The sequence below is a fragment of the Harmonia axyridis genome, chromosome 6 (assembly GCF_914767665.1).
Source record: "Harmonia axyridis chromosome 6, icHarAxyr1.1, whole genome shotgun sequence".
Lineage (NCBI taxonomy): Eukaryota > Metazoa > Arthropoda > Insecta > Coleoptera > Coccinellidae > Harmonia > Harmonia axyridis.
Window position 1 is genome coordinate 8,465,216 of NC_059506.1, and position 25,410 is coordinate 8,490,625.

Genomic DNA, 25,410 nt, shown 5'->3' on the forward strand with positions numbered 1-25,410 from the left:
ACCACTAGGACTAGGTACATACTAGACAAATTTTCATGTGATTGAGATTGAATTGCTATTCCATAAATTCATCCTAAGAGCATATGATTGACATAATTCCAAGAGGGCCATAATTGTTTCAATGTGAAAACAAATTAGGTGAGTTGAAAGAAACAGGATATTCCATTGTGGATATTTATATTAGATACTTCTCATTTATTTTCAATGCCAAAATCAAGATGAATTAAGCAGTAAAGTTGGCTATAATGTAGGTACACATTAAGAACAAATTTGATTACAAGTGGAGTCTAACATTTTCCATTGATTACAGAGCCAGAATATTTTACATATTTTCATACTGATGGCTTCAATAATATTGATGCATTTCAATATTTTTATGAGATAGTTGGAACAAATCAAATGCTTCATTTCATAAAGGAATTGTTTTCTATCAGAATGCACAGTGATTTATTTTGTATCCACACATTTATTTTGGAAGTTGTTTTCAAATTTCTTGAAAATATGTACGGAACTTCAATATTCTGTTGGGTTTCTTCAAATCTTCGATGATATTCATTTCATGCTAACATAATAACAAATATCATATCATCATAACAATAACAGTGTAAACTGTAAATGAAAATTTTAGGTTAGAACATAGATTATTCGAACCGAACTGCAGTGTTTATATTTGGCATCACTCGAAATTTGAAATTCAAACTTGAAACCACAGATTACTATAGCCTGTGTTAGAACTTTCAGAGATGAATAATATTCATTTGAGATTTTAAGGTTAAATGGCAATTCTTGTACGAAATGAAATAAACAACGATATCATATAAATGAAATATAATGAACGAATGGATATGAATATCAGAGGTAATAGGGGTGGTAGCGAGCTCAATTCGTTATAATTATCGAAAATGAAATAGAAAATCAAGCGAAGAATATTTAATCTTTAGCGTCAACGAAATTGGAATAACTCATTTATTTTATTATGAACACTACTTTGTTCAACAAATGGAATGTTGAACGTGAGTTTATGATGGTTTTTCTAATTTAGTAGCTTATTTCCAAGGTTCAAAAGGTATATCTTATGTTTGAGAAAACTTCAGTGTTCCGGTTTTCAGGGGTGAATTAGCTCATTTTGAAAATTTAAAATGGCTATATCTTTTCAACAGGGCCGAATCGGAAAAAATGATAAATGAAAAAAGTGTTTCTTCGGTTAAAATATATGTACAAGTCAAAGACTCACGCTGTATATATATCTAGAAAAAATGTCGGGGAAGCTTTTTCGAATTCAACATTCCAGCTGATTAAGATAATCTATTTATAAAATTGTTGTTTTTTGAATTTGGCATTTGAAGGTTACTAAAAAATATTTGATTAACCGATCCGGTGAACCGATTTCAGCAATACTATAAAATGTATTGGACGAATTAGCCGAATTGTTATCAATATTCACATAATTCCGAAGCATTTTCTTTCCCAGTTATTCAGGAATTGATTGAATATTTTTCGAATTGATTGTATCTCATTGTATAGGAAAACTTGTTATATCATAGACCTAGATAAATACTAACATATAGATAGGAAAGTCCCAATTTACAAACTGTTTTTTTGCGCCCTCTTTTCGCTTGGGGTGAACTAAAGAGGTTTTTTCAATGTATGGTAAATAGATGACGCGGTATGATGCTTGTAACTCGAAAAATTTCATTTCGCCGATATCTCCAACTTCAACCGAAATAAAATGCTGGTGTCAATTTGTTTCTGATGGTATTGGAGACTTATGAGGAAGGAAAAATCATTACTGATGTTTGCATTGATTCAAATTGAAAAACTAACCAGAATCGATTATCCATCTACACTGCGCGATATCAACAAACAGATTCCTACTTTTTCCGAAGCTAGACCCCCTCGAGTTTTACCTCAAGCCAACAGATAGCGCGGACTACAAAGTTACTCTACAGTTACTTGAATCCTCAAAATTATGAGTGGAGTCATTTGTCTATAGCAACTTAATTAATATGATTATAGGTTGAAACAATTGGAGATGCATATATGGTCGCTAGTGGTCTACCTATAAGACATGGAGACAAACACGCTGGTGAAATTGCATCTATGGCTCTCCATCTACTGAGTAAAATAAAAAAATTCAAAATAAAACACATGGAAGGTGAAGTTCTACAGTTGAGAATAGGCATTCATTCAGGTAATTTATGAAGAAAATCAATAAAGAAATTATTAACCAAAAATGATCGATTTCCTTTCGAATTATGGAATGCTTGCGTACTGTTCAGTTGAATTCAGGGGAATGGGAGGATATCGATTTACTTTACAGCAAATAGATATCTTTCTTTGTTTGTACTCGGGATGTTGTTTGGCCGTTAGATGTCTCACTATACTCCACTTTAATACAGTGACTGTATTAACCACAGTGGCGACAAGCGTGGTCTGGTTTTTGATTGGCTGAGCCTAAATATGGCGGCATTTTTTTATATTCTCCATTTACCTAATTCTTGGGATTTATTCAAAATGTAAGGCCAATTTTATTCAGTTACTGTAGTATTCTTCAGTTAAATTAATTCGTTTTATATACAATTAAATGATATCAGGCCCAATAATTTTGATTTTGACGTGTGTCAGTTCAGTGAATTACATTCTCAAGTTCCATGGTTCTATGTCCTCATCCGCCATTTTTAGGCTCAATTTGAACGAATTGTCGCCACTTTGTTTAATAAAGTCACTATACACTTCAACTGGGTCTAGTCATGAAAACAATTTGAACCAATGATTTAACCACGGGCGTAGCCAGGGGGGGTTGGGTGTTCAAACCCCCCCGAAATGTTTAAGATGTCAAAATTTATTAAAACTAAACATGAAGTTAACAGGAATATATATTCGTAAGTAGATAGTAATGATATTTTCTATCAATTCAAAACATGCATTGTGGACTTCACAATTTAACGAATTTAATTCGATCTAATTCAGTATGTTGAATTATCTGAATCTGAAGTACTTAGTTATTTCAGATCGTTCACTTTGAAACATATTTTTTTTTTCAAATCTCGAAAATATTTTTTCGGTGGAATTTGTAAAAAGTGAATGAAATTATCACTCTCAGTTTAATGCATTTGTAATCTGAAATTTGAATTAAATTACCTCCACGTAATCTAGTCAATTTGTGCTCACATATGCCCCTCAAGGGAGTTTTGATTTCTTCGATCGTATGTATTTTTTTTAGGTGCTGAATCCAAATCTGACGTTTAGCACCAAAATTTCGTAATTTTCTTTGTTTCTGGGGTACAGAATTCGAATCTGAGGTTTGCCACCTAAATTTCATGGTAAAACATTGCAAAAAATGAAAAAAAGGTGAAAATTTTCATTTTTTGCCGGTTTTTTGTATTGTAACGAATTCGCAAGCCCTACGCCACTGCTTCTTTCTAGAAGGTACCGGACGCACCGAGAGCTCGATAGAAAGATCAAGACGCTTCTAGAAATCTAGAGAGATATGCCAGCGGTATATAACCAATCGAAGCCGCAGAGCAGGGCAGTGCGATGGAAACGGCGGTCAGTGCTGTACACTCAATTAGATATAACTTGAAGAAATAAATTAATGTAGTTGTGAAAATAAATTAGTGTAATAGTTGAAATAAATCATCTGTAAATAGTTATTTATAGTTGTGTATCTGAAATAAATTAGTGTTAGCCAGAAGTACCGATTTAATTAACCGAGAAACGTTACAATTGGTGTCAGGTGTGAGGATCGCGTGTGTTTTCGAACCGAGAGTTAATTAAATCGTAATATTTCTGTGGATATTTTTGTGGACATTATCATGGACATTTTTTTTAGTGGACATTATCGTGGACATTTTTTTTAGTGGACATTCTCGTGGGCATTTTTGTGGAAATTCTCGTGGAAATTTCTGTGGACAGTAGTGTGAACATTTTTGTGATCATATTTTTGAATGCCATTTCCGAGATCGCAGTCAAGGAAAATGGATCAGACAACCTTGGATTTCTTTAAGCAAGCTTTTGAACAACTGACCAAGCAAGTGCAGGATAACCATATTGCAACTAAGGACTATACCACAGAAATAAAGGAAACCTTCAAATCGTTTAAAAATGAAATGAAGGATAATTGTAGAAGAATGATGGATAACACGAAAAGGTTAGAGAATACTAGGAATAAGGTTGAATCGAAGAAACTGGAGGACCATGAAAGGAACCAGAATAATCAGGAAGTGTCAAAAATGATGGAAGCTATACCAGATAGAAAAAAAGAATGTTTGCAAATGACGGAAGCCAGAAGACTGAAACTAGAAGAATACAGGGCCTTTCAGAAATTCCTGAAGAATATTTGCAGCGTGGAGATCTGGTTGAATCAAAAGCTTCATATAGCGGCAGATGAGAGCTATAGGGAACCTCATAACCTGGAAAGTGAAATCCAGAAGCATTCTTCATTCGATGCAAAGGTTATGGTCAGCGATGAAAGAGTGCAAAGCGTAATAAACGAGGGAAAAGAGTTACTACATTCGAATCACTATGCCAAAGATGAGATAGTCGTAAGGATGGAAGAAATCAAAAAGAATTGGAAGAGACTGTTGGAACTCAAGCGGATCAAACGGGAAAAGCTGAACGAAGCATATCAAGCACTGCTCTTCAGGAGGTCCGTCGAAGAGTTTGAGGTTTGGCAAGGTGAAATTGAGATTCAAGTTAGTAACGATTTCGGAAACGACTTGGCTTCAGACAACAACATCCTAAGATGTCAACCCGCTTTGGAAAATGACTACCAACAGCACCTAGAGAACTACGAGAGCATCAACGAGATAGATGAGGAGGTACAGTGATTGAGCAACAGGAAATCGCTGGCAGCGTCTTTGGACCTGGGTATCAGTCTTACCGCGGTCCAGAGCTCACAGAAAAAGTATCGGACGCTGGAGGTCGAGCTGAACTCGAGGGAACATATCGTGAAAAGTTTGATGGATAGGGCGGTCAACATGATGAGATCCGGTCATGAGTTCTCCAATGATATCAGTGCGAAGGTGAAGGAATTGCAGAGTCGATTTGTGATGGTGGGGGATACGGCCAGGCTGAAGATGTTCAGGTTGCAAGATGCCCTGGAATCGGAAAAGTTTTACGAGGAGAGTTCAGAAGCTGAGGCCTGGATTGATGACAAGTTGTCGGCTCTGGCAACAAGTGAGATTGGTAGAAATGAGATTTCCATTCAGATGTTGCAGGGAGAGCTGAGTATAATAACTGCTGAAGTTGTAGCTTACCAGGAAACGATCGATAAATTATCTCAGAGGCGTAGCAATCTTGTTAAAAGAGAGCACTACGATGCCGATAACGTCAAGAGAAGGGAGGCAGAAATAGTGCAAGAGTTCAAGAAGTTACGTCAGCTAGTGGCTCAGAGGGAAGTTTCTCTCTCTGAAGCCTTCCAGTATTTCGGGTTCCTCCAAGAGTGCACCAAGCTCCAAGAATGGATCACGGACCAGATGACTTAGTCCAAAATTGAAAAGCATGGAGTTGATGTCGAGCATGTGGAACTTATAATTCATGCCTTCGACACTTTTTACGCCCGTATAATAAATATCGAGGCAAGACTCCAATCATGTCTAGTCAGTGGAAATGCTCTGATAGAAGCTTAATACAGATATAGCGCCAAGATCCAGGAGAAGATGATTGAGGTCCAGACTCGATGGAAGAATCTTTTGGAGCTGGTTAATGATCAAAATGAACTCTTGGTCGGATTAAAACAGGTGCATATGTTCGATAGAAGAGCTGAAGAAATAATCTCTTGGATAAGCGAGAAAGAGGTTGCCTTGTGCTACGATATCAATAGTCAAGATTCGGAAAGTAACCAAGATTTGCTCAGAAAACCTCAGGCTTTCGAAGGCGAGTTGAAAGTAGTCAAGGACAAGGTGGACTTTATAGAGCAAGAGGCCAAGAAACTTGTTGAGGAATTCCCAGATACCAATGAGCACGTTGACAGCAAGAAGGAAGATACGCTGGAAGCTTACAAATATCTTGTTGTGTGCGCAGAGAGGAAGAAATATAACTTGCAGCAATTGGAACCATCCCGAGTTTATATAGACCAAGACATTGACGAGAAGATCGAAATCCTGAAGTTTGGATTAGGGACCTGAGAGAAGCGAAAGGATATCTACGATGAGAACCTGGAAGCTCAGTTGTTCGATGAGGAGGTGTCCGTATTCGTGAATTTGTTGATAATGAGGGAGGACGCTCTCAAGAACGAGAAACTGGGAGGTAATATCTTGCAAGTGGAAGATCCGATCGGGGGGCATTGCGACTTTGAGGAGAAGATTAAAGTTCAAGAGAAGACCGTTGAGTGTTATTTCTGTGGAGAAGGAAATTGCAGAAACGGAGAATCCTGGAGATTTAGCCACGTTGCCGGATATGTTCAGGGACTGAACCTCGGACTGAACGACCTAGAAAGGGGGCAGTGTAACGAATTCGCAAGCCCTACGCCACTGCCTCTTTCTAGAAGGTACCGGACGCACCGAGAGCTCGATAGAAAGATCAAGACGCTTCTAGAGAGATATGCCAGCGGTATATAACCAATCGAAGCCGCAGAGCAGGGCAGTGCGATGGAAACGGCGGTCAGTGCCGTACACTCAATTAGATATAAGTTGTAGAAATAAATTAATGTAGTAGTGAAAATAAATTAGTGTAATAGTTGAAATAAATCATGTGTAAATAGTTATTTATAGTTGTGTATCTGAAATTAGTGAATTAGTGTTAACCAGAAGAATCATCGATTCAATTAACCGAAAAATGTAACAGTATATAAACTTTCTACACATAAATTTGAATTTGGGTACCCTGTTGTATAAATTCAACGACGGTATTTATTCCCTAAATATATTCATTGGAATCGATGTGAATGAATAAACTAAATTTAATTTGCTTTTTTTCTCAGAACATACTTGAGAAATAAAACTGGTGAAAATAGACTGAATGCGTTGGCTCTCATGAAGTTGATATATTTAAAAGAAAAACAGAAAATTTTTTTTATAATGTGTAAATAAAACCAAATGTACTCGTTCTTTTTTGTTTTTTTAAATGGTGAAATATATATTTTATAATAAATATGATTATGGTTATGTCAAGCCCTTTTATTCGCATTATTTTCTTGAACCAGTGGCATATACAGAGAACGAGTTTGATATTTTTGCTATATCATGTACATGCAGGCACAATACGCACACTCATTTATTTCTATGAAAAAAATTCTCATTTCACCCATTATCCTTTCTGTGTACGCCTTTGTCTTAAAACCCCTCCCCCGAAACTGAAACCTGGCTACGCCCGTGGATTTAACTAACTAGTTAAATCATAAGTATTCAAAAAATTAACAAAATGCGAAATTCCTTTCATTTTTATAATCGATTGGCTATTTATCATTCAGTGTTATAAAGGAAAAATTCTATTCAATGAAAATATAGAATTTACTGAAAGTTAGGTGAACTTAAGCTATTAGGGCTTTCTTTAAAAATTACACATATCCAAAATTCATTTTGTGGATATATTACACCAATGATTAGGTTACCTATGTATGATTTTTTTATGTTTTCGGGATATATCATAGGGGTGAACATCCAACTCTTAATGCATTTTTTATCATAACTTTTTAACGAAACAAAGTTTCTCAATTCAAAAATATGTGTTGAGATTAATTAACAGTCTATTGTAGAATTTGTTTCTGTGTTATGTCCGTAAAAGCAATAGTTTCTTAATGAAAAAATAAAATACAACTATGAATAAACGGATCTTTTGCGAATGTAATCGAAAAATTCTAGCAGACGGGTGGAATTGTTTTATTGATAGAGAGCAAGATTGAAGAACGTCATTCCTTCAATTCTTCAGTAATTCCAAGAAAAAAATAGAATTATTTTTTTCTTATTCTTGACAACGTGTAATATATACCAGGTGATTTTTTTGGATTGAATAATTCAAAAACCTCGAAAAGCAAAAACTTATGGAAGGATGTTTCGAATAAAAGTGAGTGGTTTCAAGGGGGTTTTCCACTTATGCCAGAACCTCTTCCATTTAGGTAATTCCCCCTTGTGGGGGGTACGGTTGTAAACTTTGAAATTTTGAATGAAAATCCCTGATTTTTATCGCAAATTCTACGACAAAAAAAATAAATGATTATTACAAACAATTTTTCAGGTATCGTCACAGATGGCTCTGTATATCTATTTGAATTTTCCCTCCGAACGACCTTTACATACCCGTTTCATTTATCATTTACATGCATTAAGTATGTAACAATTGGAAGAAGATTATTTGGAATCTAATAAAGCTCACCGTCAAGACTTTTTTTGAGTATAACGGTTTTTCTTGTTTCAATAGTTGGACATTTACGACTAAAATTTCATGTAAATGATTAAGACCTTTTAGATGGAAAATTCAAACTCGATTAGAGAGCCAGCCGTGAGCACTCGTGAAAAACTTTTGTATTTTTTGCCGAATACGAATATACAGGGTGTATATGAATAGTTTCGAAAAAATTTAGGTAGAAAGTTCTTGTCAAAAAAAAGGTTGGATCTTTCATATAATTTTTTTTTGAGCCCTCCTCGGTTTAGCCCTCGAATATGGAGTCTGAAAAGAAGTTTTTCATTTTTTTCTTGAAACCCAGGAAATTCACGAAAATGGAATTAAGCTGACCTTTTATGCGGACAAGAAGGCATTTTTTTGTGGTGTTCGTCTATGATTCCAAGGGATAGAAAAAGCCACCCCTTAATCTTGTTTCGCAATTAATTTTCTACATTCATATTTTACAATAAGAAAATTTATTTTGGATAAACTGATCAATTCTCAACAAATTAGGTCACTTGTAATTGTTTTTCTAAAAGACACGATTTTTGAGAAAAAGAATTATCAACAAATACCACGTCTGAGTAGTGGAAGCTGAAATTATTTTTGATCTCAAATTTATTCAATAGGCGGATGTCAAAACGATAACTTTATTGGAAACTGCTACAAATATATAATAAATATAACAAAAAAAAAATTTGAACTTTTCACAAATGAAAAACTACTTTTCAGGCGCCATCTTCAAGAGGCTGTAACTAAGCGGGGGGCTCAAAAAAAAATTTTTATATGAAAGACCCACTCAATTTTTTTACAAGGAATCGCCCCTTAAATTTTTCGCAAGTATTCATATACATAAAAAAAAACAGAAGTTAATATTGCAAGGTTTATCCCCGTTCTCCCCACAAAGGACAATTGAAGAGTTTCTAGCATAGGTGGACTTCTCCCTCTAACAAAAGATTTTCCGTAGATACGGGCTACAAATGCACCTGAAAAAAACTCATAAATTTTATTCACTTGCTGTATAATTTACTATTTCGATATTTTGCAGGTCACTGTGTAGCCGGCGTAGTTGGGTTGAAAATGCCACGATATTGTTTATTCGGAGATACTGTTAATACAGCATCAAGGATGGAAAGTTCAGGGGAAGCGTTCAAAATTCACATCTCATATGCAACATATGCTTTACTTCAGAAGTTGGGTGGATACAAGTGTGAAGAGCGTGGTGTGATACCAATCAAGGTATTAATTGTTGTAAATGTACTGTACTCAGAGGAAAGAAAAGATAGAGGTGCCTTATAGCATTTATTGACATCGCTATAACATTTTTGTTTACAAACACTTATAATGTACTGCGTTGCCATTCTGAGGAAGAAGTAATCTTTTCTCCGTTCTGTGGCATAGATGTTTTGCGAATATTCTGAGGATTTGGCAACACGGTTCTGTTGTTGTTATTGCACGTGTCAACTAGAGGTGCGTTAAGGGTTAACTGTTCATTTTAATTTCACGTTTGTAATCGGCGTTATTTCATACAATGTGTGAATTTTAAGTTACATATTGTTAATTTTAATCATGGTAAATACTCGAAAAACATGTATAGTGTGTAAAACATCGGAAATGAAAACCTAACCTATCATAGGTTAGTTCACATTTTGAGTCCATAGGCGTAGAATATATCTCGTCTATGGCGTAGTATTTGTGAGATATCGAAAACTTAATTCAATGCTAACATTTGTAGGTTTCCTTCAAATAGAGAATTTAGCGAAATATTGTGCCACCTATTAATATTGCAAATGAACAATTTGCCGAAATATGCATATGTTTGTTCCAAACATTTCAGCACCGAAAACTTAATAAGAGGCAGTAAGAGAACCATTGACTACGCCACTGAAATGTTTACCGCCCCTCTAGTTGTCAATTTTGCAGGTTTGTTGTTGTCCTATCTCACTTTATCATCATGCTGTTGCAATTGATTACAATACAACGCTATTTACTTCTAAGGGCACCTCTATCTTTTCTTTCCTCTGAGGTACTGTAATTGAAGTAAAATCAACAAAAACATTTTGAATAAACTGTATTGAGCCAGAATCGAGAAAAGGTCAAATAAGTAAACCTACTTGATAAAAGCAATCTGATTGAATATCAAAATTATCATTGTGCCGAAACCTTCACCATCTGATATTACTTTTTGATATGTACCTCCTTTTTGTCTGGAATAACAACAGTGTCTATAAGACACTGATGAGGAAAAATTGTATTAGAAAATATAAAAATTGCCAAACGTACGCCTTTACAATTCGTGGGTACAGTTTTAAATATATTTCTCCTTGTTTTCGGGTTTGTTTTAATATTTTGTCAGTTGAAATTGTATTTCGAGACACAAATTATTATCATGAAGATATATGTATCAGATAGTGAAAGTTTTGACACAATGATGTCATAATTTTGATATTTATATCAGATTGCCTTCATCATATAGATTCGATTGACCTCTATATTTTGAAGCAATTTTTCATTGCTTAGTAAACATCAAAAGATGAAATTAAATTCTCTGAAATTCTTATTTCAATTGTAAATGTTGGTTTGTATATTTATTTCACAGAATTTTAAGAGAAAAGATCCATAACTACCTGTTGAGATTGCTTTCTCCTACCAGAGAAAATCAAGCTTGTGAAAAATTACATACATGAACTTGACTTGATTTGAGATTTTTATTGCTTGACTTGATATCGAGCTACTTGATTCTACTTGAGCTTGATGCGCACGAGTTGCATAGCATATATTTCTACAAACTCGAGCGCGCTTAGACAAAATAAAGGGGTTCCCCGAGATCACTGAAGCGATCGCCAGCAGTAGCGTAACTAGATTATACTCATGGGGGTTGTTTTCCCCCACTATGGAAGAGCAAAATCTTTCATTTTTTTGTATCTGAATGTTATTTTCCTATTTTTACTCACAATTTTTCCTTATTTTCTAAACAATGGGGGGTTATGTCCCCGATAACCTCGTTACGCCAATGATCACCACTGTGAATGTTCAAGTAGTGTTCTCGCATTTCTACGAAATTTTTATTAGGATGAAATTTGTTGGTAAATTTTGGTAGAGTTAGAAATCTAATATTTTGTGTATCAGCTCTAGCGCCGGAGAAACAAAGGCACCGAGACGGTTGGGCATTAGGATGCCTAGACTGTGACTAGAGGTTTATTTTTGGCCATAATTTTAGGCTAATTTATCAATCTCATGAAAAATTTTTTGCTCTCAAATTGTTTGCTTGACGTTAAGCTAGCAGAACCTAAAAGCCTAGTCATGTTTTTTTTGGTTATTCTTCAAAGTGATTCAATTAGTGTTCCCATTTTAAAATATGTAGTTGACATTTTTGGTTCTTTTATACAATGAGTTTGATGAATGAAAATCGTTTTTGTGAGGTTCCTTCTTATTTCATCATTTTTGTATTGATGTAGCAATTCACAATAAAACTGCTAAAAACACTACTATTTGACTTGATTTCAAGTCAAGCCAAGTGAAGTACCTTGAATATCAAGTAAAGCCGTGAATCTTTATGCCTCATCACCTTTCCCATTTTGAATACCTTCAAATAGTTCTGAGCAGCTGAGCCGAATGGTATGAAATTGAGTTTGTATATGTAAAATAATTACACGAATCTTCATGGCTTCATGCCAATTTCCAAGGGAATCATATACATCAGAACCGACATCCTAATGAATTACATCAAGAAGCGCTTGAATGTACAGGGTGGGCAAATTTCGATGTTTTAGCACTACAACTTTTAAACCAGAGGAGATGGACAAAATCTGATACCCCATTCTCGGTCTCTTTTTCTGAGAATCTAAAAAGAGTAGTTTTCATTTTTGGTCATCTTCTTTTGTTTTCGAGTTATAAGCGAAAATTGGAAAAATGGCGATATCGAAAAACATTTATATCTCCGCTAATACTGATGATAGAGCTCTGAAATTACAACATTATACAGGCACTTTTTTAACGTAGAATCCAGTGGCGTGCTCGTATTTTCAAAAGGGTTTTTAATTACGAAGCTATGACCCAAACTTATGTTTTTTCGAATAGGAACACTAGATTTTTGTGCCATTTTCTGAAAACTAAATTTTTCCTGATTTCAGGGGTTTGCCCCTTCGTAATTAAATTGTTGAGTTCAATCATATATGCATTGTTTCATATGCTGTTTAAAATGGATTGGTACTTGTGCGTATTGATTCTGGAGACCTAAGTAAATAATCTGATACATGCATCTCAATACAACTCTTTCGATTGATAAATTCGATCTTGTGGTTTCTCCGTTATTTCCAAATCAATTTTTAAATAAAAAATTTATAAAACGTATCTAGATTCAAATATTGTAGAAATAAGTGAAAAGCATAGAAATAATCAGATTGACGGACACTGCTCTTGTTATAGAAAACTCAATTTTTCTGTGTTCATCAACAGTTGAAACCATAGAAATATTGAGACTCTTAGGTGAAAATAGGTTTTTGGCCATTTTCTATTATTTATATTGATCCGAATCATACGATGTTATATATTTTTGAAATCAGGAAAAATCAAGCTTTCAGAAAATGACACAAAAATCTAGTGTTATCATTTGAAAAAACATAACTTTGGGTCATAGCTTCGTAATTAAAAACCCTTTTGGAAATACGAGCACGCCACTGGATTCTACGTAAAAAAGTGCCTGTATAATATTTTAATTTCAGAGCTCTATCATCAGTATTAACGGAGATATAAATGTTTTTCGATATCGCCATTTTTCCAATTTTCGCTTTTAACTCGAAAACAAAAGAAGGTGGCCAAAAATGAATACTACCCTTGTTAGTTTCTCAAAAAAAGAGATCGAGAATGGGGTATCAGATTTTGTCTATCTCATCTGGTTTAAAAGTTGTAGTGCTAAAACTTCGAACTTTGCCCACCCTGTACAGCACTTAGAAGCTCTTGATGCCAATTACAGTGCTCTTCTCAATTTTTAGTTTTAAGTTGATTTGGACCCAATATGTCAACATTTATGTTGGTACTTAAAATCATTTTCTACTCAGTGAATGATCACATTCACTCTTTTATATTGTTTTATATCGCAGGGAAAAGGTGAGATGAGAACATACTGGCTCATAAGTGAGGATTCTTCTAAGACACTCGCTCGACTGAGAGACGAAATCGTAGGTTCTTCGTTGTTCAACAGTAGCAGCTCCGAGCGTAAGTTAGGAATTTGCCATTTGATTAACATTTGATTATACATTATTATTACTATTCGAAAAATTTTGATACATCTCACCCAATAAGATTCTTCTTCTTCATATTATAGGACTGAGTGAAACGCCTGATTTATTACGAGGGCCTGATGGAATAAGCTTAGGCCATAGTATAGAGAGAGATATTCCATCAAGATCTGTCTGTCCTCTCTTTTCTCTACATCAGCGCGCCAGATTAGCTTGGACAATGCATCAGAGCCAGGTAAGTATTGTATACAGGGTGTTTCAAGTTCGACGGCCTATTAGACGTTTCTGGAGAACGGGGCCGATTTGCAATCTGAAAATTCGGAATATGATATTGTTCATAATGCCCTATTCAGCTAAAATATTTTCGAAGTTCCAGCACTTCCGGTTACACAAGAATTAAAAAAAATTTATTCAGAACAAACTTTTTTTTTCATTTTATGTCTCAGATATTATCAAGATTTCCATTTTCAATTACTCTTTCCTAAAATTATTGCATTTGTCCTTATAGTCCATAGTCCCTATTACGTGAATTATTTTTACTGTGAATATCCTATGCGTATAATACTCAATTCATTTTCTCAAACTAAAATGATGTAGGAATATCATGCATATCTTGAACTTGAGAAATATCATCACAGGGTGTTTCAAATATTGTGCACAAAATTGTGAACAAAATTAGATCATAACTTTCGATTTTCGAATTGGAACCATATTTTTTTGTGATTTCGTTGGATTTTACGTTAAAAAATAAGTATAGTGTCCAAACATGATTATGCTCCTAAATTCAATAATTCAAGAGTTATTCGAGATTTTATGAATTTATGTTATACGTAGAGTCAATTTCATTCGATCTCTTTTCAGACAGACTAGCAATAATACTCTATGACTATCGAAATTTAAATATCTGATTACTTCACATGTGACAGGTGTTTTCATTATCAAAGCTACACTAATTTGATTTCACGAATTGAATTTCCAATATTCAATTGACAAAATTCTGGATATACTTTTCTCTAATTATGTGGCAAATGAGTTAATTCCTGGCACATTTTGTGGATCATCTTAGACTGGAACCGATTTATCTATTATTTTTATTAACCCGTAGAGAACGCTCATTCTACCCTTTCGTATCATTTTGAACTCTTGGAAGAATATCAATTACTTCTACACTTGTATGATAAATATCTAATTCCAAATTCCAGATGAATGCAATAGAATTATTGGTAGAACTCATCGAATTTTAAATCAGAAATTTCCTCATCTTCTTGAAAGGATGTTTCATACTTTATGAATATCCATTATACTGGAGTACCTACCTAGAAAAAAAAACCTGTAGGTACTGTTATGGAACGTATTTTCAAGCTGCGTTTACTTTTTTGGTGATTTGATTTAAATTTTGAATGATTCGATCCAATAACTGAAAATTTTATACTATATTTTTAATTTTTTATATCGACTCTTACTCAGGTGGGCTCAATTTAGATTCAATTTGATTTAAAAGTTTAATTAATATTCGAAAAAAAATTAACTGTTCAAAATTTTAATAACTAAATTCTTATTAATCTAATCTAATATTTACTTATCTAAAACTTCATCGCCTTCATCCTTGTTCTATGATATCGTCCTCTATGCTTCTAACCTCAAATTCTAACCTTAATCTTCATAAATTTGTTTTGGTTTGGGATAGGGATGGCAAGGGACAGAAAACTATCGATATAAATTGTATCGATATTTTTTGACACTATCGAAATGTATCGAAATATGTAACAGTAAAAATATCGATATATCGATATATATCGCTGTAATAATTTGGTGTGGGAAAATTCTGTTGAATTCAATAAAGTTTTTCTATCATAGAGGAGAATAATAAGACTCAGATGACGAGAATTAGTTGAAAACGACATATATATTTAGTAGTTTGCTTCCAATTTTATGGATTATTTTCGTTAAGAGGGAATGCTACCACTTGACTGCCCAGTTCAAAACTCAAAGGAGAATAACTATTCTTGCAGACCACCGATTTGTATGGGGTTTTCTGATAATTTCTTCAAACAATGATCTGAAAGGCAGGGACGGGCTATTTTTAATTTGCGAATGAAAAAACAAAAAAAAAAGTTGGTAACTTTTCGTTTTCCGCAAAGGAATTGATGATATGTATGAAAGGGCTTATCACTGATTTATTTTAAAATTATTCGTAAAAAAAAAACTACAGAAAAACATTTCAAAAGAGCTGAAATCACTTCGTAATAAAAAAGAATAATCGACCGTCGTATAGTGCTGCCCCTACTGTATAAATTCGCAACGAATCACCAGATTCTTCAATACTACCTACAATTTGATAATTCCGGCAACGTTGCTGCGTTATGAATCAGTTCTCAGTTAGAGTCGTAAACAGTATTAGGTGAATAGAAAGATTTCCAGCTTGTTCGTTTCTTTTCGAACGGTTGAAGGTATGAACAGATCGACGCGGGACTTCGGGAACGGGAGCGATGCGTTCAGCGGGCAGATTGCATAGCATGCACACCTACGCGAAAATAATGAGACACGATTATTAGTATGAATCTAAAATTATCTATGAAAATGACAGTTTTTCGGAGGAAGAAGTTTTACTGCTCAAAGCCGTTGATTTCCATCCCACAAAAGTTTCTTTCCCGCTCCCGCAGTCACGCGTCGGTCTGTTCATACCTTTATTCAGTTTAGTTAGCTGTCAATTCTTTTCGATATGGGTAACAAGAGATTCAAGGATTTATTTATTCTGATCCTATTACTTGCTTTTTGGGAGTATCATGTAAAAATATCAAATTTGATTTCTACAGGAAAACAAGAAAAATCTTATTAGTTCATGGTCATTCTTATGATGATACTATTAGTTTTTTAATCATGCATAATCTGTGTCATCTTTCAGTGTATGGGAAAGAGATTATATGTTCATGCACAACATGATATAACATTTCAGTTGAAATGGTAGATAATTATATGGTAATATTGAAGTTCAGTACTACGATGTTACAATGTGAGTCAATTTCTGAACATGAGAATTTTTTGAAATTTGAGAACCTTTTATTGCCTTCAAAATAAATGGATCGCAATTCTGAGCAAGGAGAATCAATGCGATATTGCGATATAACAACTGATTTTTGTACGAAGTCAATTTCTGAAAATGAGAATTTTCAAAAAAGATTTTAGTCCTTTTTTTGCCTTCCAAATTAATGGATCGTGATCCTGAGTATGAAAGATCAATAAGTGATATAAGAACTGATTTTTTACCAAATTTCATGTTTATAGTTTTCACATTTTCCGAGAATAATCTCATTAGTACGTGGTCATTCTAATAATTATGACAACTATTAGTTTTTTTAATCATGTAAATTTGTTCCGTAGATATTCAGTCAATCCCAATTTATCTTTCAGTGTATGGAAATGTGATTATTTTTATGCACAACAAGAATTAATATTTCAGTTGAACTCGTTGGTAATTATAAGGGAATATTGAAGGTCAGTACTAAGATGTTATTATTGTTTAGAAATTTCTTGATTCTGCATAGTCAATTTCTGAAAATGAGATTAGAGTCCTTTTTTTCTCTTCAAAATTGTTGGATCGTAATCCTGAGCATTGAGAATTAATGCGATATTTTGATATAACAACTGATTTTTGTATGTAGTCAATTTCTGAGAATGAGAATTTTTTATAATTCCATTCTTTTTTTTGCCTTCAAAAAATAAATCGTAATCCTGAGCGTCCTGAATATTAGAATCAATGCGATATTGCTATATAACAACTGATTTTTGTACGTGGTCAATTTTTGAAAATAGGCTTTTTTTTCAAATTCCAGTACTTTTTATGCCTTCAAAATTCATGGATCGTAATCCTGAACATGGAGAATCAATGCGATATAACAACTGTTTTTTGTACGAAGGCAGTTTGTGAAAATAAGAATTTTTGAAAATTTTAGTACTTTTTTTTTGCCTTCAATATAAATGAATCGTAATATTCAGCATGTTGATCAATACGATATAACAACTGACTTGAAATGAATATTGGTCATAAATGACCATGTTCCATCATTCATCCGATATCATATTTGGATGACCATCATATTGATGGTTCATTTTGATTTGGCTAACCATATGTGACCCGCTTATGTGAAAAGTTTCGGTGCATTTGTTTTGATTTTTTTTATTATTCCACTAAATACGTTTTTGAATCAAATTAATTTTCGTAAGAATGAAGGAATCTGAACAAATTTAGCATATACATTTTTTCTCGAACCCATCTGATAATAGTCGATCCTAACTGATATTTCTCACAACCCTCTCTAAAATCGGTTTTATTGCATATCATAAAAAGCGAGTTATTCCTTTCAAAACATCTGGTCAATCCGTCCTAGAAGATACCTAATACCATCTCTGTACCTGTCTTTCGAGCTCGAAGTTGCTGCATTGCCAAATGTTCGAACAACCGTTCGTACAGTTCACTGCGATTTCATTGGCTGGCGTGTAAGAATTGAATGCCGTCAAACGTATCTGAATTCTTAGATGTGGTAGAAAAGGATGGAAAATCATAAGAACGTTTGAGATTGCTCCACTCATCCTTAAAAGTGAAGGCTTCTCAGAGGGGCTGGAGGGAGCTGAATAGGTAAACTTTGACAGATGCGCTCAAACGCACGTGGTACCATTCCGTCTTAACCAGAATTTTAGTTTTGCAATTCTACACAGCGATATTTAATTTAGAGTATCAAATTCGATATTTTTTAATATTTCAATTTATGAATTCGACCACACGAAACATATTATGATTTAGTTGCATTAGTCAAAAATTCTGAGTTATCGTGACCAAATTCAGTTGAAAACACATATTTAGTAGTTTTCATCCATTTTTATGAAATATTTTCAATATATAGAATTTCAAAACTGGATATACTACTTATTGTATAGGTAAATATAGGGTAGGTACAAGGAATCTTGAGAAATCTAGCAATAACCAATAAATGGTTTAGGACATTAAGCTACAGAACAGAAAGATATTTGAAAGCGGCCGTTGAATAATATTCTTATTATATTGTTTCTATTTATTTCTGGGGCTCTCAGCAATATTGAGTCATAACTTTTTATTTTCTATGTCCAGAATTCAAAACAGCTACAAAGGTATCGAAAATATTCGATATTTATTGTAGAATGTCAAATTCGATATTTTTTAACATTTCGCATTATGATTTCGATCACAGGAAACCTATTATGCTCTAGTTCCATTAGTTAAAAATCCTGTTTCATCGTGACAAGATTCAGTTAAATACGAGATATTAAGTAGTTTGCTCCCATTTATATGGGGTATTATCGATAAATAGAATTTCAGTTTTGAAATTCTACATATCGATATTTATTTCATAGTAGATATCAAATTCAATATTTTTTAATATTTCGCATTATAATTTCGACCACACGAAACATATTATACTCTAGTTCCATTAGTTGAAAATTCTGATTCAACGTGATCAGATTCAGTTGAAAACACATATTTAGTAGTTTGCATATTTTCAATATGGAAAATTTTAAAACTGAAAATGCTTCTTATTGTATGGTTTATTATGGGGTAGGTACAAGGGATCTTGGGAATTCCAGCAATAACAAATAAATGGTTCAGGACGTTTATGTACAGACTGAAAGGTATTTAACAACGGCCGTCGAATTTTATTAAAATTTTATTATGTCTATTCATTTCTTGAGCTTTCAGCAAGATTGAAACATAACTTTATTTTCGATGTGTAGAATTTCAAAACTGCTACATATATCGAAAATATTTGATATTCATTTTATACTCCTCTAAATCAGGATTTTTGACTAATGGAACTAGAGTATAATATGTTTCCTAAGGTCGAAATCATAATGCGGAATATGAAAAGATATCGAATTTGATACTCTGAAATGTATATAAAAATAATCGATATTATCGGTTGAAAATATCGACAATTGAAAGTATCGGAATTAAAAATATCGACGATATTTATCGGAAATTTTCTGAAAAATATCGATATTTCGATATATCGATATTTGTTGCCCATCCCTAGTTTGGGATTATCATCCATAAATAATACTGCTTCACGCTCTTGCTTGAAACCAGGGAACTGTCTTCTAGAAATTAATTAATCGTTTTTTTAATTTCCTTATACAATGGTTATTTTTCAGGTACGTATTTGGATTATTTATGTTTTCTTTCAGCTTACGTAAATAACTTTGTTTATAACTTTTCAATTGTTTTAGGTATATTTTCTTGATTCAAGTGATGTTCTCTTTGCAATGGTTTTTCACTGAATGAATGGCTGCTGTTCGGCTGGGCTCTTTTATAGTTTTTCAATTTTTTCTTGAAATCAGCATTGCCTTGGATGTCAAAAAATTTTCCAGATATGATGCTTTCGCAATTTTCTCTTTTGAGGTAAGTTTTCCTTCTTCAATCTTGATCTAGTTAATTTCTTCATTTTTTCCCCATCTTTTGATACCACATATGTTGCATTCGGTCGATTCTAAGTGACAAAATTCTCAAATATTCTGTATACAATTTAGAAATTTTTCTAATATTCACTTTCTTTGGCCTAATATTCAAAGATTTCTATCTATAGCTCCTAAAATCTACTACATATTTTCAAATTATACTATTATCTAATGAATTATATACATTTTTGTATGTTTGAGACATTAATTACTTTGGAATCCCTGATTTATCATTCGATATCCTATCCCTATTCATTATTTACAATTTTATTAGGAATTTGGGCTAACATTGTTGAGATTACATCTAGATGTAATTAACTAGATCACAAGCTATTTCATGAAAACTAACATAGGAAATATAAAATAAATGATTATTTTTTATCATTATGAATGAAAATTGAATATTCAGTCTTTTGACTCTTTTAACATTATTTACATGATATATAAATGGTTCCTGATACTTGAGTTGAATATCTTTTGTTGATTTTATCAAATTGAACTTGAATTTCATTGATATTTTCCTTTTGTTTCAGATCCTGAGATGTTTTGAATGAAAATCGATATAGAAATTTAGAAATATTGGAATTATGCTAATTTTGCAATGTACAAGTGAATGGAACAAATAAATAAAGTTACTCTACTTTCTTTAATGTTATTGGAGCATATCAATTTAAAATTTATCATCTATTTGATGAATTTGCTGTAGTTTCCGAAAGATAGAATCTGGTAATGTATTCTCATTGATTTTATAAGTCGATAATACCATTCCATAACAGTACCTATCAAATGAGATAAAATCATGAAGGTGTCCTTTGTGCCTTTATTCATATAAAGAGCGGTAGAATACATTTTATGAATTCAGGAAAACATCAGTGTGGTGATGAAAAGGGAGTAACAGAAAGTTTGAAACATACTTCCAAAATATCTTCTCGTCAATTGGTGGTAAATGTGGATAATTCTGAATGCTCGACAAGTTCTCGAAACAATTCTGTCGCATTCACCGTGGATATGGAATAGATCCAGAATTTCATTATTTGAATAACGGGAATTGATATCGTGAAATTAATATCTACTAGCTTTAATAATGTAATGACAACTGTCACTATGAAATAATTAGATATTTAAATTTCTATGGTCATTGAGTATTATTGCAAGTCTGTCTGGAAAGAGATCGAATGAAATTGACTCTACGTATAACATAAATTCATAAAATCTCGAATAACTCTTGAATTATTGAATTTAGGAGCATAATCATGTTTGGACACTTCCCTTATTTTTTACCGTAGAATCCAACGAAATCACAAAAAAATAGGGTTCTAATTTGAAAATCGAAAGTTATGATCAAATTTTGTTCACAATATTTGAAACACCCTGTGATGATATTTCTCAAGTTCAAGATATGCACGACATTCCTACATCATTCTAGTTTGAGAAAATGAATTTAGTATACGCATAGGATATTCACAGTAAAAATAATTCACGTAATTGTGACTAAGGAAATTCACTCTTTTTTACGGTTTTTTCTTAATATTTTGAAAAATATGAGAACTAACGCAAAAACATCAGCGAAAAGTTATTTAGAATGGAAAATTTGATAATATCTAAGACATGAAATGAAAAAAAATGTTTTTTTTTGAAAAAAATTTTTTTTTAGAGGAAAGTCACCAAATATGGAACACCATTTTGTTTTCGGGATATAAAGAAAAAACTCCATATCAATTAAATCAGTTTAATGTTTTAACTAATCAGTCATACATTCATATGTAGTAATTAACAGCCTTTAATCAAATATATTAGTTATCAAATTAAAATCTAACACAAAAAACAAAATCACAAATAAGTAACCAAATATGGAATAGGTATCCATATATGGAATATAAGCATAAATCAACTTAACAATAACAAAAATGGACATTAATATCTTTGAGATCAATCAAATGAATATAATATATTGTGATAAATGAAAGAAGTTACATAATAATTCGCAAAAGTCACAGATCCAAGTATCAAACTCTGGACCAGCACAATCATAATGTGCCCAGAGCCCACACATCAAGCATTTAATCCAGTTTTCTCCACTTTTATCCATGGAAAAAAGTCTTGAACAGAACATTCATTCTGCATCAGCAGAGTCAGGAGGTAATTGTTCCATCAACTAACTCATCATGTTCACTACCATCGTCAAACTGAATAACGTCTAGTTCCTCAGAGTCTTCTTCTTCACTATTTTTCTCCGTTTGTTTGTTTCTCTTCGCAGTTTTCTTCTTATTCTTTGTCTTGACTAGTTTACTTTCTTTTTCTTGTCTCTTCATATTTTTATTTTCTGAATCTTTTTTGTAGGGAGAAGATGTTATGACTGCTGCCTAATTATGGAATATTCCATAATTAGACACCGACGACTGTCCATATTTGGATTTTTATACTAGTTCAAACTCTTCTAAATATTTTTTAAAGTCACAATATTTTATGGACAAAAGATCACAAAATGGTGAAATAAACATAATACCGATATACTAAATAATATAACACTTATGTAAACAAACATAACAGCTGGTAATACTCGTTTATCACTTACCTTTAAAATTTTCTGCACGACAACAAAACAAAACACGCCTGCCACACGTGAAGCATTCGCGCAATTGACTCGATGGTGTGGGTGCGATAGTTAGTAGACCGAATGAAACAGAAGATGGTCGAGTGTTGAATTTCATACTTATAGTTTTAGAGAAATGGAGGTATTCCATATTAGGATACTATTCCATATTTGGTGACTTTCCTCTATTCTTGCATATCCGGAAGTTCCGGAACTTTGAAAATATTTAAACTGAATAGGGCATCATGAACAATGTCAGATTTCAAATCGGCCCCGTTCTCCAGAAACGTCTAATAGGCCGTCGAACTTGAAACACCCTGTATGTATATTTACTTCGAGCGTTCGCTTTCAACTCTTTTATACACGCATTTTAAGTCAGAAACAGTCACTTTCCCACACAGTGAGAGTGCTATTTCTTTTCCGCACGGATATGCGTGCGATAAAGAAATAGCAGGGTATTTTCCGCACGGAAGTATTAAAGAATAAATTGAATTATGTCATGTCTCTATGCACCGAACGCCCAATTAAAGTTGAAATGACATAACTATGTTAACGACATGCAGAATTGCGTCTGTCATTCATGTGTATAGAAATAATCAAGAAAATCGTTCGAGTCTAACTTTATTTCAAGCGCTTGTAGAAAAAAAAATTGTTACCAACTCTTGCGGAAAGTATTTTTTCCGCACTCAATTGCTTGACCGAACTCCTCTTTCCAACGGCAGTTTCGTGTAGGACAGTATCACTTGCCGCACTCGTTTGGAAAATAACTATTTCTAATATGAAAACACATTAAATAGATAAATTATATGTATAACAAAATCATGCACATTTAATATGAAGTGACAAAAATTGAAAAGCCTAAATTAAGATACAGACAAATACTATTCATTTTAATTCACAAAAAATATTACGAACTTCACTTTTTTGAGTTGAGAGTAGCTACCAATATCCAATCATAATATTGTGAAATAAACTCGCACAAAACCACGAATGCGACTAAAATCAAGGCAAAACACAAATGAACACAACAACTCAGATTTCATAACAGTTAAAGGAAAACAACTTCCAAATAAATTGCTTGATTCGTCCACAATCCAGAACAAGGCAAACAAAAGCTTTCGGGGCTATCATATGCTACAATGAATAGATCCCTTGAAACGACCCATTCTGCCTATAGAGCGAGGACATCGAAAAGACTCTAGTATTTGTTGGTCATGACGAACAAGGAGATACATCTCAAATTCCTTTGTGTTGACCAGAAACTCGAATCATCGCATGTTATCATCGCAATCATTAGATGTATAATGAATTACATTGGCAAAGATAGCTAGAAGCTAAAGAACATAACCTCCGACAAGATACCTCTTCCAAAATCCCTAGACCCAGGTCCCTATTGCTCTCAAAGTCCAGATTATACACATTGCGGGTAACATATAAATTATCAGGTTATTGGTTTAATCACCGATTACGTCATACTGTCATATTTCTGTTTTTTAGGATGACTTCCAGAAAAATCAACTTCATTTCTGCCAAGATCTGTCTTCAAGTCATGGATTCGTTCCAAAATATTGTCATAGGACTTCAGACTCCAGAAACCCGAGATCTGCACCTGTGATCAAATTTTCATCCGATTCAAAACCTTATATCTGAATAATACATCAAACCAATACAATAGGTTGTGATATAAACATTTCAACTGTATTAATTCATTGATGTTATATTTGATTCTTTAATGTTGAATGTGATAGATAACGGGGAGCATATGTGAACGAGGGCCAGAATGAGATTGAGACTCTTGAGATCTTTAACCAGATACATATATTTTTGTTCATAGATTATATATCAATGAAGTTCAATTAACATTCGAAAATAAAATTGAATGCTTTTAAGCCCTTGGTATTATAATGTTCTCAATGTTGACTATTTGTACGTAAATAAATGTAAGAAATCTATCAATTGTAGTAGGTTATTTTCTGTACAGGTCTTTGTTGATGGAATGTTACTGGAATAGTTTGACAAACAGTGAAAACATCATGAGTAAAAATGTGTAATGTCAAATCTTCTTTCATTTTCTAGACAGAATACATAACTCATAACTTTAAATGAGGATATAAATATTTCAGTTTCCATAATTATAATTCGTTCATGATTTATTTATTTTTTATATTCAGTTCAAGTGATAACGCTTCAAAGCCCTATTTCTATAACTATTTTACTTTCATTGACACACAAAATGAAATTTGGGTGTCTAGCATACAAAAAGACTCAAATACACATTCTCCGACACAGGAAAGAAATGTTGCTCATATTAATTATAACCTTTTCGATTTTATTATTGGCAAACTAATTCGCATGTTATGACAATATTGTGAAAGTTTTATTACGATAATTTTCTTATAAAATGATATTTATTGATTTATTCTTTGTGATGAAAGTGGCTGAGTTTGAAAATACTTTTGCTGATTGCATCTCAGTATAAAATCATTAAACGCGAGAAAAAAAATTCGAGCTCGAAAGACTCAAATCTAACAGAATTTAGCAACTCATAATTAAGAGGAAAAATGTTTTTTTATTGAGACAGGTTAAATTAATTCGCAAAGTCAGCAGCATTTCGAAGTATCAAATATCGAAGATTCCATAACATTATATTGTCGGTCTTAACTCAAATCTACGATTTAAATGACCCCTCAAAAAAAGTCTAGGGGATCATGTCTAGGAAACAATATAGGTCCTCGACATACTATCCACCTTCTGGGAAATGTGGCGTCG

At 33.1% G+C, this 25,410-nt stretch overlaps 1 protein-coding gene across 4 annotated transcripts in view; it reads left to right on the top strand.

Moving 5' to 3' along the window:
• The window catches only part of LOC123682997 (guanylate cyclase 32E-like), a 182,272-nt gene extending 157,685 nt beyond the window's left edge, over positions 1 to 24,587 (top strand). For 2 of the 4 annotated variants that reach the window (XM_045621886.1, XM_045621888.1), the window contains exons 18-22: positions 2,017 to 2,191; positions 9,371 to 9,561; positions 13,425 to 13,539; positions 13,649 to 13,797; positions 24,139 to 24,586. In XM_045621886.1, the coding sequence (XP_045477842.1) occupies positions 2,017 to 2,191; positions 9,371 to 9,561; positions 13,425 to 13,539; positions 13,649 to 13,797; positions 24,139 to 24,291 (783 nt within the window). In that variant the 3' untranslated portion in view covers positions 24,292 to 24,586. Of the gene's footprint in view, positions 1 to 2,016; positions 2,192 to 9,370; positions 9,562 to 13,424; positions 13,540 to 13,648; positions 13,798 to 24,138 lie in introns of all 4 variants that reach the window. The other 2 variants (XM_045621889.1, XM_045621890.1) reach the window with 2 other exon arrangements.
• The last annotated feature ends 823 nt before the right edge of the window (positions 24,588 to 25,410 follow it).